Here is a 12,054-nt window from a genome sequence, read left to right as displayed (position 1 = left end):
GTGTGATCCCCGTGACTAACCCATATGCCCCCCAGGGCAGCTCAAAGCTGCAGTCCCACTCCCAGTCTCAGTGTACTTCACCAAGGCAAAGGCGGGCGTGGTTTTCTCAGAACAGGTGAAGGTGCTGAGACCTGAAGAAGATTCCAGACCTCCTGAGCTCTGTCACTTACTGGCTGTGTGACCCTGGGCAAGTCATTCGACTTCTCTGTGCTCCAGTGTGTGACATGGGCACGGTGCCCTTTTCAGAATGGAATGGGTGGAATAATGATGGTATCTGCTTACAGTAGTGCCAGGCACATAGCTGGAGACCCCTCTCATGTGGTCTTAATACACGTGAGACCCTTTCAACATTCCCACGCTGCACTGCTCCAGGCTGGGGTGCCCAAGTGACCTGGAGGCAGGAACTCAGCTTGTGATGGACAAAGTTGGGGTCAGCTGAGGGTCCTGATCCAGCCTTCTAGCCTAAGAGAAATTAACCAGATATGCAATGGGAAGGACTCCAAGGAAACCACAGGAGAGATCGGAGACCAAGATCCCTGACCTTTCCCACCCTCTTCCCACCACTCCACACACTCAGGCCCCAGGAGCTTCTAGGCTACACCAGTGGGGGAAGGGCCTCCCGTCAGCCCTGCAACTCACTCAAGGTCACCTGAACTGGCTCAAACTCCTCTCTCCTCTCAAAGGCACGAGGCGGTCCATTGTCCCAGCCCTGTCTGTGTCCAGGGGCTAGTGTGAGCACCTAGGGAGCTTCAGGGGTTCTCATGGGCTGCTGTCCTCCTACGCCTGCCCACTGGTCACACTGGTGGGTGGTCTGGAGCTCCGAATATCTGGGTCAGGTCATGCACCACTCCCCTATCCTGCACATGGCACCTCCAGCTCCTTATCTTAGTTCCACAAGTCAGTTGGGAGCTGCCAGGGCCAGGCAAGGACCAGGTCATTAATTACTGGGTCCCTGAGTCTCGCCCCAGAGGGCCTCCGAGTCTGATGGAAGAGAAAGCTAATAACAAGCTGGTGCCCTCCTCGTGTTGATAGAGATAGCACGATCTCTATGGCATAGGGGCATGGGTAGGGGTGAAGTATCAGCATGGGAGAGCCCCAAACAAACCTGGGAGCCCAGGGAAGCTTTCCTGGGAGCAGGGACTATTTGAGCTGAGCGCTGAAGCCTGAGCAGGTGATCAGCAGACAGATGAAGGAGTGAGAAGGGCATTCCAGGAAAAAGGAACAGCGTGGACCAAGGCGGGGCTGCAGACACTGGTGCATAAGGGGGAGAAGTGGGAGCAAGTCTGGAGCCATGGGAAAAGGGTCATGTCCAAATCCAGGGGGCCGAGAAGTATCCACTGAGCTGTGTAGGGGTGGGACAAGTACCAGGTCGAAGATCTCCCCACCTCCTGGGGTTGGCGGTCATGGATGCCGAGCAGCCTCCAACTTTTCAAAGTCAATGAGTAACTTGAGGGGCTGGGCAGGGTCAGGCCTGCTGCTGTGGACCCAGGGGTGTTTTCCACTCCTGAGCAAGCGTGGCTGGCCCGCCTACCTGCTCAAGTGTCCGCCCTGCCCTGTTCCACCCAGTTTGGCCTGGCCAGCACTCCTGTAGAAAGACTCCTCTCACCTGGCAGCTGGACCAAGGGAAGCCAGCCTCGGGCATCAGTGGGTGAGGGCCTGGGAGCTGGGACCTGGGACCTGGGTTGGTGGCAGGGCTGAGGCAGGGGTTGGTGGCAGGGGAGGGAGAAACATGCCTTGTCGTCCAGGGAAAACTTCCCGGGAGTGATTGGTGTGGCTGTCTGTGCTCTGCATGCCCAGCACTGTGCTGAGTGCTGGAAAACACTGAGGTGAGGGCAGGGGTCCTGTCCTGTGAGGGCTCCATGTCTGCAGGATAACAGTGGGAGTTAGAACAGTCTTGGAAACCCTGAACCCTGAGTCCTCTGTTTCAGGAAGAATTCTCCTGTGGTCAAATCCTCTGTGACCTTGGTCAGCTCTTGCCCTTCAGGCCTTGCCTACAATGTGAGGCGACCACAGGAGGTGGCCCTCAGTGTCATCAGGGTCTTTTTAGCTTCAAACCTTGGTGATTCAGGGAGACTGCTGGGAAATGAGTACTTTGGGATCCGAGAGCTGGGGAGGCTATGGTGGGAAGGAGACAGAAGTCTGGAGGTGAAGCTCCCTGTGGAGATCCTTGTGGGCACAAGAACCAAGAGATGCAGTGCAGCTGGGCCTGGCGGTCTTGGTGGGCCTGGCCAAGGAGCCAGACACTGCGCTGCAGGCAATGGGGAGCCACAGGCCCCTCAAAGCAGAGGAAGAGGAGGCCAGTCGGTTGTGAAGCCAGGCTATGTGTGTGCAGTAGGCTCAGGCCGGGGAGGGAGGGGGTGGGAGCGGGGTGGGCAGCGTCCAAGTGGTGGGGGAGGGGCTGCTCTGAGAACTGCTGGGGCAGCACAAAACAGGGCACAGGCGGCCTGACTGCCTGCCCCCTAGTCCAGCTGAAGGAGGAGGGGCCATTGTACCCCATGGGGCCTGGGGAAGCTGTGGCCTGGGACTCAGTGGGAATGGGTGAGGAACACTTTCTAGAGGGAGGGTTATGGGAGGGACCCTCTGTGCACCAACCTGGGCTGGATCCTTACAGGCCCATCCTGACCATGGTCGCTGCCTGGCTCTGGCTACTTTGCTTCTTAGTCCCCCAGGTGAGTCAGGCCCTCTCCTTGCCCTCAGATCCTGGCCTTGGGGGTTGCACTTTCACCCCCTACTCCATCTGGACCAGTTGCACTGACTATGGATGGTAGTGTCTGGGGGATGTGGCTCTAGGCCTGTCATGGGGTTAGGAGGTCAAAGGCCAGGGGCGGAGGGATAACGTATGACCAGGCCCAGGGAAGGGGTAGAAATTCCCCTTCTTTGTTGGGTCGTAGCACCCATGGGAGGAAGGTACAGTTTGGTGACGTGTTGAGAATCCCTCCACAGGCTCTCCCTAGAGCCCAGCCTGCAGAGCTGTATGTCGAAGTCCCGGAAAACTATGGTGGAAATTTCCCTTTGTACTTGACGAAGGTGAGTCTGAGAGCTGACTGGGTAGGCTGCCCTCCCCCAGGTCCTGCTTCCTCTACCTCCAGCCTCCCTTTCTCTTCACTGCTCTGGCTTTCTAGAGAATATGTGGTATAGTGTGAATGGCTAGTAAGATTTTCATCTCAGAAGAAAGTAGAGCTTTAAATGGAAGGAGGGGGACTTCTCTGGCGGTCCAGTAGTTAGGACCAGTGCTGTCACTGCCGGGGCCCCAGGTTCAATCCCTGATCAAGGAGCTAAAAATCCCAGAGGCTGCACGGCATGGCCCCCAAATTTTAAAACATAATAATTAATTAGTTAATTAAAGGATGAAGTGATGGAGGAGGGGTTTCAAGCTTCAGGAAGTAAGGCAGAGAGTACAAGGGAGCACCCAACACAGGCGGAAGAGCTTTGGCTTTGAATGTCCATCCTGTTCCTTACTTGGCTTTGTGACCTCAGGCAAGCACAAGCCCTCTCTGAGCCTCAGTTTCCCCATATTAAAAAACGGGGCTATTGGGTGGAAGGGGCATCCCCCAGACTCGCCCCCAGCTCCCTTCACCTCTGTTCTTCCCCCACCAGCTGCTGTTGCCCCGTGAGGAGACTGAGGGCCAGATTGTGGTGTCAGGAGATGCAGGAGTGGCAGGGGAGGGCCTCTTTGCTGTGGACCCAGAATCTGGCTTCCTGCTGGTGACCAGGGCCCTGGACCGGGAGGAACAGGCAGAATACCAGCTACAGGTACGGCTGGGCCGGGGGAGGGGGAAGTCGCCTGGGGAGGGCGGGGCTCTGACCACTCCTTCTTGTCAGGTCACCCTGGAGACCGAGAACAGACGTGTCCTGTGGGGCCCGCAGCCTGTGCGTGTGCGTGTGAAGGATGAGAATGACCAGGTGCCCCACTTCTCTCAGGCCACCTACAAAGTTCATCTGAGCCGGGGTACTAGGCCGGGTGAGTGCCCAAAGCAGTGAACTCACAGCAAGGTCAGGTGGGCACCAATGGGAGAACAGAGAGGAAACAGATGGCCAGAGAGATGGCATAGGGACAGGGCAACAGGGTCCAAACTGCTCCCCTCCCATTTCTGTCTCATCTGCACCCCCCACCCAACTGAAGGTCCACAGGTGAGTTCCATCTACTCTAGGCCTCAGTTTACTCATCTGTGCAGTGGGGTGAAGAGTCATGGCGCACCTTCAGAGTCCTGATATGATGATGGGTATGGAAGGAAGAACCAGGGAGAGATAGGTGAAGCGTGGGAGGCTCTCCCTATGCCTTTGGCCCTAATGGTAAACTCTCTCCATACTCCCAGGTGTCCCCTTCTTCTTCCTGGAGGCTTCCGATGGGGATGAGCCAGGCACAACCAACTCGGATCTTCGGTTCCACATCCTGAACCAGGCCCCAGCCCAGCCTGCTTCAGATATGTTCCAGCTGGAGCCTCGGCTGGGCGCTCTGGCTCTGAGCCCTGAGGGTGAGCCTGAGCTCAATGTGAAAAGGGAGGGACAGGGAAAGCTGGGTTTCATCTGAGCTGTAGGATGGGTTTGCAGCTCAAGAGATAAAAGAGTATTGCAGCTGGAGAGGGTAGCAAGGCAAAATCATGTGTGGAGCCAGGACCATGCACGGAGAGTTAAGAAATGGTGTGCCTGGAAGCAGGGTTTCCCTGGTGGTTCAGTGGTAAAGAATCCACCTGCAATGCAGGAGGACCAGGTTTGATCCCTGGGTTGGGAAGATCCCCTGGAGGAGGGAATTGCAACTCACTCCAATACTCTTGCCTGGAGAATCTCACAGACAGAGGAGTCTGGTGGGCTACAGTCCATGGGGTCGCAAAGAGTTGGACACAACTGAGCAACTAAGCATGCACATGACTGGAAGTGCCTCAACCCTACATTTACAAACCTGGGCCTAAGAGGCAAGGGTAGGAGAGACCTGAGGGGCTGTGGGCCAGAACACTGCTGAGAGACCTTGGGACGGATGGCAAGAGAGACCCGAACCTGGGAGTTCAGACCAAAGAAACAAATTGGGAAGAGAAAAAGAAGCCAATCATACAACTCGCTCATTCACCCATCTACCACCCACCCACATATATAGTCCATCTACCCAACCATCCATCCACAGGTCCAAATCCCCATCTATCTACCCTCCCAAGCCTCCATCCATCCATCTAGTCAACTGTCCATTTATCCAACCAGTCATTCATTCATCTACATATCCACCCATGTACCCCCTCATCCTGGCCATCCACGAATGCAGTACATCAACCATTCATTGTGTGGACAGATGTGCAAGTGATTCTGTAAACTGTCAAGTCCAGGTTAGGTGCTCACAATGGTGCTACAGGCTCCCTTGGCCAAGAGAATATTCTGAACACCTGCCATGTACCTGGCTTTGTTTGGTTCCTTGCTGAGAAGGATGCCCTGGCCCCCTGACCAGCTGACTGCCTTCCCCTTCTAGGGAGCACCAGCCTAGAAAAGGCTCTGGAGGGGTACTACCAGCTGTTGGTACAGGTCAAGGACATGGGTGACCAGGCCTCAGGCCACCAGGCCACAGCCACCATAGATGTCTCTATAGTGGAGAACACCTGGGTGCCCCTAGATCCTGTCCACCTGGCAGAGAATCTCCAAGTCCCATACCCACACCACATTGCCCAGGTGAGTAAATAGCTGTTACAGCTGAAATAACTCCATGGATGGTGCAGCTGGGCCTGAGTCTTGTGGAGATTGGGGTTTGGATCTGGGGCCCAACTTGACCTTGACTCCTGCTCCACCTCTAACTATGCTCCCCCCTCCTCCGTCCCCATCAGCTTCCATGATGCAATGAGTGTTTAAAGGACCAGGCCCTGAGCTCTATGCTCTGACCTCACCCCAGGCTTCCTCACAGAACAGCTGCTACCTCCTTGCTGCCATGGGGATTGTCACCTAGGCCAGGAATGTCTCAGGCCTCCTCGAGGAATGCCCTGGGGTCAGGCTCAGTCCCAGAGGGCAGAGAATAAAACAATCTGGTCATTCAGACACTTTGGGCAGAATCCAGGCTTGAACCAGGGCAAGGCCACCACAGAGTTGCCACAACAACCGCCCTGAACAAAAGGACCCTACCTGGACTCCCGAAAGGACAGTCGCTTGCCTGGAGTCACGTGGCAGTTGGGGCACAGGCTCCCTAAACCGTGAGCAGCTGGAACATAAGGGATAACATGGGCTATTCCTGCCCCTCATCCTGGGGACCCTCATTCTGTGCCCCCCTCCCAGGTCCACTGGAATGGGGGGGATGTACATTATCACCTGGAGAGCCAGCCCCAGGGACCCTTTGATGTGGACACAGAGGGGAAACTCTATGTGACCCAGGAGCTGGACCGAGAAGCCCAGGCTGAGGTGAGATGAAGGGGGAGCCAGGACAGGCTGAGGGGTGTTTGGTCCCTGGTCAGGGGGCTTCTAGGGGTGTCACACCCTCCACAGGCACTGAGGCAGAAGAACTGGAGCGGCCCACCAGAAGAGAAGACCCTGGTCTTCACCTGGAGCCCTCCCACTGCCCACTACAGTACCTGCTCCAGGTGTGGGCTCAGAACACCCACAGCGAGGACTACGCAGCACCACTGGAGCTGCAGGTGGTGGTGACAGATGAGAATGACAATGCTCCCATCTGCCCCCCACGAGGCCCCTCAGTCAGCATCCCGGAGCTCAGCCCCCCAGGTGGGCTATGGGCCCTGTTAGGGGGTTGGGTAGTGGTAAAGTCCCTGTGAACTATGCCATGTGACTCTCCTGTGCTATGGCGCCAGCCAGCCCCAGGCCCCTATGTCAACGTCTGACCCAACCCACACACATACACAAAGAAGAGTAGGGGGTAAGGCCTCCAGGCTTGGCTGTGGTCCCAGCCAAGTGGGTGTCATCTTCGCAGGCACCAAGGTGGCTAAGATTTCGGCAGAGGACGCAGATGCCCCCAGTTCCCCCAATTCCCATGTTGTGTATCAGCTACTGAGCCCTGAGCCTGAGGAGCCGGCAGAACTGAGAGCCTTCGAGCTGGACTCCACCTCGGGCAGCGTGACCCTGGGGGCTGCCCAGCTCCAAGCTGGCCAGAACATCCTGCTTCAGGTGCTGGCCATGGACCTAGGAGGAACAGATGGTGGTAAGTGCCCCAGTGGTGACCGGGGTTCCCTGACCCCTCGGCTCCCACCCTGGCCTCCCCAACATGCCCTCCTCTGTCTCAGGCCTCAGCAGCACCTGTGAAATACCAGTCACCATCACGGACATCAATGACCATGCCCCTGAGTTCACCACTTCCCAGGTAAGCGGGCACAGGGAAGGACCCCTTCAGAAGGCAGTAATGGTGGGCTCATGGTCCCTCGCCATCTCTCCAGATTGAGCCCGTGAGTCTCCCTGAGGATGCAGAGCCTGGGACTCTGGTGACCACACTCACGGCCACTGATGCTGACCTCGAGCCTGCCTTCCGCCTCATGGACTTTGCCATCGAGGCAGGGGATGAAGAGGGGACCTTCAGCCTGGACTGGGAGCCAGACTCCGCTCATGTCCAGCTGCGACTCCTCAAGGTAAGGGGCTAAGGCTGGAGAAGGGGTGCATATACACGCACACATTCATGCATGAGGGCGCCATGCCTTGGCCCACACAGTGACCCAGGTCCCTCTGGTTCCAGAACCTCAGCTATGAGGCAGCTCCGAGCCACAAGTTGGTGGTGGTGGTGCGGAACGTGGAAGAGCTGGTGGGGCCAGGCCCAGGCCCAGGAGCCACAGCCACTGTGACTGTGCTGGTGGAAAGGGTGGTGCCGCCTCCTCAGCTGGACCGGGAGAGCTATGAGGCCAGCGTGCCCATCAGCACCCCTGCCGGCTCCCTCCTGCTGACTGTCCAGCCCTCAGACCCCCTGAGCAGTCCCCTCAGGTGAGCAGGAGCCCAGCCCCTTACCCAGAATGGACCTCCTCTGTTCCTTGGGGATGACCCCCGGACCTCAGAGGGAACTCACATTATTTACAACCTGGAAATTTCCTCAAACCATTGGCTAATATGCAGGTTGTGACTCTTGGGGGCACCAGGGTAGCAGGGAGAAGGGGTGCTGGGACCCCTTGAGAGCTCAGATGATGCCTCCTCATTCCATCCTGTATACCCGGCCCTCTTCCTGCCACCCACCCAGACTGCTGTTCCCAGGCCTCTGGCTCCATCTTGGCCTTTTGTGGGCTGTCCTGGGAATAGTGGAATTAAGTCTAGAGCCCCACAGGCTCTAGTGTGGTCCCTTTCTCAGCCTCGGTGTCTGTGATTTAAGCCCTGCCCCACCCCAAGTCCCTTAAGCTGGAGACAGATCATGGATGCTGCTGCTGCCTTCAAGTCACAGAGGGAATGTTGGACTCGAGCATGTCACATGGCCCTGGAGGTCTCTGGGCAAGACCCCATATACGGTCACTGCCTCCCTCCCCATTTTCTTTGGGCCTCAGGTTCTCCCTGGTCAATGACTCCGAGGGCTGGCTCTGCATCAAGGAGATCTCCGGGGAGGTGCACACAGCCCGGCCCCTGCAGGGCGCCCAGCCTGGGGACATGTACACAGTTCTCATAGAGGCCCAGGATGCAGGTATGGCCAGCCTATGGTGGGGACCCCTGGGAGGGTGAGAGAGCCTCAGACAGACAGATGGGCAGGACCAAGCCTCCTCCCCAGGGCCCTTGCTGGCATCCACTCCGCCCCAGGCAGGAGGGAGGGACAAGGGGCTGGGTACAGTGTCCTTCTCTGAGAATGCCTGGCTTCTGCTCCACCACCATCCTCTTCGCCAGACACTTGTAATCCCCCAACCGCAGCCCTGGGGCGGTTGCGGGGGGGCCTCTTAGGGTGTCAGCTTTAGACACAAACTGGGAGCAGAGGGTTTGGGGCTGGGCGGGAGGTGAGGGGGCAGATAAGGGCCAGGGGTTCTCCCCGGGAGGCGTGCCAGGAGGTGAGCTTGGATGAGGTCAGGTGGGGAGGACTCCAAACACCATGTTGACGGGATGAAGAGCTGGCCCAGGGGCGGGATGTCAGGTTTCCGCTCTGAGCTGGGCTGTCCTGTGATGCAAGACAGACAGCAGGGGTGAGCTCATGTGTAGTCAGGGCATTTCTGCATTGTTGGGCCCTGGCTCCGGGGGCCGGGGTGGGGGTTGGGGTGAGGCAAGCTTTCCATCCAAAAAGGCACAGAAAGGCCTGGCAGGTGTTTGGATGGTGAAGGGGGTGAAGGGCATTGTGAGGAAGAGACTAGCGTGGAAATGCTGGGATAGAGAGGTGGAGGTGGAGGGGAAGGACGGGCACGAAAGGGGCTCAGCCGGGTGAGAAGATGGACTGTGGGGAAGGGGACCAGCCCAGGGACCCTGAATTCACCCCAGCCCCCACAAGGGGCCGAGCCACACCAATACTGCCTCCTCTGCAGATGAACCAACGCTGAGCACCTCTGCGACCCTTGTGATCCACTTCCTGAAGGCCCTTCCTGCCCCAACCCCGACGCTGGCTCCCGTGCCCTCCCGACACCTATGCACACCCCGCCAGGACCATGGGGTGGTTGTCAGTGGACCCAGGGAGGACCCTGACCGGGCTGGTGGACATGGTCCCTTCAGCTTTGCCCTTGGTCCCAACCCCACCGTGCAGCGGGATTGGCGACTCCGGGCTCTCAATGGTGTGTGCCGCGGAAAGCCGGGAGGCTGCGGCCAAGGCAGGGGCGGGGCTTTCGGAAGCCGGACACCCTCTCACCATGAGGGTGGGGCCGGGCCTGGGGGGAGCAGCCTGGTGACTCTGATCGCGGCTTATGGTCCCAACAGGGTCCCATGCCTACCTCACCTTGGGCCTGCATTGGGTGGAGCCTCGTGAACACGTAGTCCCCATAGCTGTCAGCCACAATGACCAGATATGGCAGATCCAGGTCCGAGGTGAGGCCGGGCTGGGGTGCGGCCAAGGTCAGGGGCATGCAGTTTCTGAGGGAGCCACTGGGATGTAGCGGGAGGGACTGGGCAACATGTCTGCAGGCTCATGTGGACAGCATATACCTGTGCACACCTGCACATGTGTGTCTGGGCACGAAGCCACATGCACAAAGGAGCTTGCATCCCACCCCCACACCCATGACACATACACAGGCACAGACGCACACGTAATAGCCAGCTGGGCTGGGCTAAAGGCACTGAGAAGCTGGGAGCCCTCCCGCACCGCCCTGACCTTCCTCTGCCTGTCCTCAGTGATCGTGTGTCGTTGCAACGTGGAGGGGCAGTGCATGCGCAAGGTGGGCCGCATGAAGGGCATGCCTACGAAGCTGTCGGCGGTGGGCATTCTCGTGGGCACCCTGATAGCAATAGGTAACGGAGGCTGGGTTCCTGCGTTGGGGAGGGCAATGGTGGTCAGAGCCACTGCCTCCAGATAAACAGTGCCCCTGTTCCCATGGTGCCCCCCAGGGCTGAGAAGAACCCCCCCAACTCTCGGAATCATTATGCTCTTGCCTCCTCTTTACCATAGTCCAGGTCACTCTCACTGATAACAGCACTTACTGTTACATTGTTACACCTTAACTGTGTATCAGCCAAGCACAGGTTTATTGAGTTGAATCCTCCCACAACCTTGTGATGCTGGCATTTCCCCACCTTTCCAGGTGAGGTCACTGATGCTCAGAGAGGTTAAGTAACTTGTCGGAGTTTACACAGCCAACGTGTGGCAGAGCTCACTCTTCCCAGCCGAATTCCTTTAGTTCAAGCCTCCCTTTCCAGCCCCTTTGTTTCTTTAGCCCCCTAAATTTTTTTTTTCCTGGCTGGTTTTCTTTACTGGTGCTAGGACATTGCTACAGTGTGCCTTCCTCTCAGAGGTCCATGGGGACAACTCACTGGCTCCCAGACATCCCCTTCTCTGTTCCCCAGAGAAGGGGACCTTGGAGGCTGGGGCATTCTGGGGCAGCCTCAAGGGGATGGGTACCTGGTGAGGGCCGGATGAGCCAGTCATGCTCCTTCAGGCACCAGAACCACAGAGTCATTCCCAGTTCAGCCTCAGAGATGCTATCTAGGAAACTGCTTCCTCATTAAATCAATTCCAGTAGCAAGGAGTCCCCAGGGATAGACAGGTCCTACTGCCCTTTCTGAGGGGTGATCTATCCTCTCTGGCTCCTCAGGCATCTTCCTCATCCTCATCTTCACCCACTTGACCCTGGCGAGGAAGAAGGACCTGGATCAGCCAGTAGACAGTGTGCCCCTGAAGGTGGCAGTTTAAATGGTCCAGGCAGCCCCTGCTGGGAACTTGGCATCTGGCTGCATCTGAATCCACTGGGAGACGGCCCAGCACTCCAGATCCACGAGGCCGAGGCAAGGCAAGAAGCCCCTTCACTTGCCCTAGGAGGGAGGCAACATCCCCGGACATGTCTGTGGGGCCTGCACACTGACTCAAGTGCCCGTGGAACCACTTCAGACGGCTCATGTCTGTCCAATAATAAAGCCTCAGAGAACTGGCCATGAGTCCTCAGAGACCATGTGCCCATGCCAAGCGTCCATTTGCGTGTGCATCATCCAAGTCCATCTGCCCCTTCATCCCTTCCCCATCTCCTGCTGCACAGAAAGGGTCTCAGGGCTTGAGGAACGAGCCTGGGGTCCCGTGTAGGGAAAGACGTGAGATCTTGAGGCTGGAGACAAATGGGTCATTTCTCTGGGCATTTGGAGACCACTGGCTGCAGACTCTGGATGGGTTAACTGTCCAGGCAATGGTTGAGGAGGGTGTCCTTGAGAGTGACATGGACTCACAGGTGCTCTTGGAAGGCAACTTGTGAGTGCATGTCCTGTACTCATGTGTGAGTTACACTCGCGTCCCTATGTGTGAATCACCTGCATGCAGGGGTGGGCAGAGGTCCCAAAGTCTCAGGAGGGGTCTGGGTAGGAATGGTGAGGGCCCCATGCTGCTGGAAAGGAGAGGTGAGGCTGGGGATGGGTCTCTCTGCCCCCAAGGCATCTTTGAGTTTTACACTCAGGCTGATGAGGAGTCTGCAAAAAGTCAGAGAATTACTCAGATGGACACCACTGGGGTGGAATAGGAACCCTCGTGGCTCACCTTGCCCCTGCCCCAGGTGAGAA

General features: G+C 57.6%; 1 protein-coding gene across 4 annotated transcripts; it reads left to right on the top strand.

Moving 5' to 3' along the window:
* The first annotated feature begins 1,564 nt into the window (after positions 1-1,564).
* CDH16 (cadherin 16) lies at positions 1,565-11,478 on the top strand. Of its 4 annotated transcripts, none has more exons than XM_005218493.5 (18): positions 1,565-1,648; positions 2,612-2,669; positions 2,944-3,027; positions 3,598-3,753; positions 3,823-3,961; positions 4,317-4,475; positions 5,456-5,652; positions 6,247-6,369; positions 6,537-6,687; positions 6,893-7,120; positions 7,203-7,279; positions 7,353-7,541; positions 7,646-7,887; positions 8,436-8,569; positions 9,390-9,632; positions 9,775-9,882; positions 10,189-10,305; positions 11,106-11,478. In XM_005218493.5, exons 2-18 carry the CDS (start codon positions 2,625-2,627, stop codon positions 11,201-11,203), a joined length of 2,490 nt encoding a protein of 829 aa, XP_005218550.1. In that variant the 5' UTR covers positions 1,565-1,648; positions 2,612-2,624; the 3' UTR covers positions 11,204-11,478.
* Positions 11,479-12,054: the final 576 nt, after the last annotated feature.

Source organism: Bos taurus, chromosome 18 (genome assembly GCF_002263795.3).
Source record: "Bos taurus isolate L1 Dominette 01449 registration number 42190680 breed Hereford chromosome 18, ARS-UCD2.0, whole genome shotgun sequence".
Taxonomy (NCBI): Eukaryota; Metazoa; Chordata; class Mammalia; order Artiodactyla; family Bovidae; genus Bos; species Bos taurus.
The sequence above is the reverse complement of the archived record's forward strand: the minus strand, read 5'-3'. Positions and strand labels throughout refer to the sequence as shown.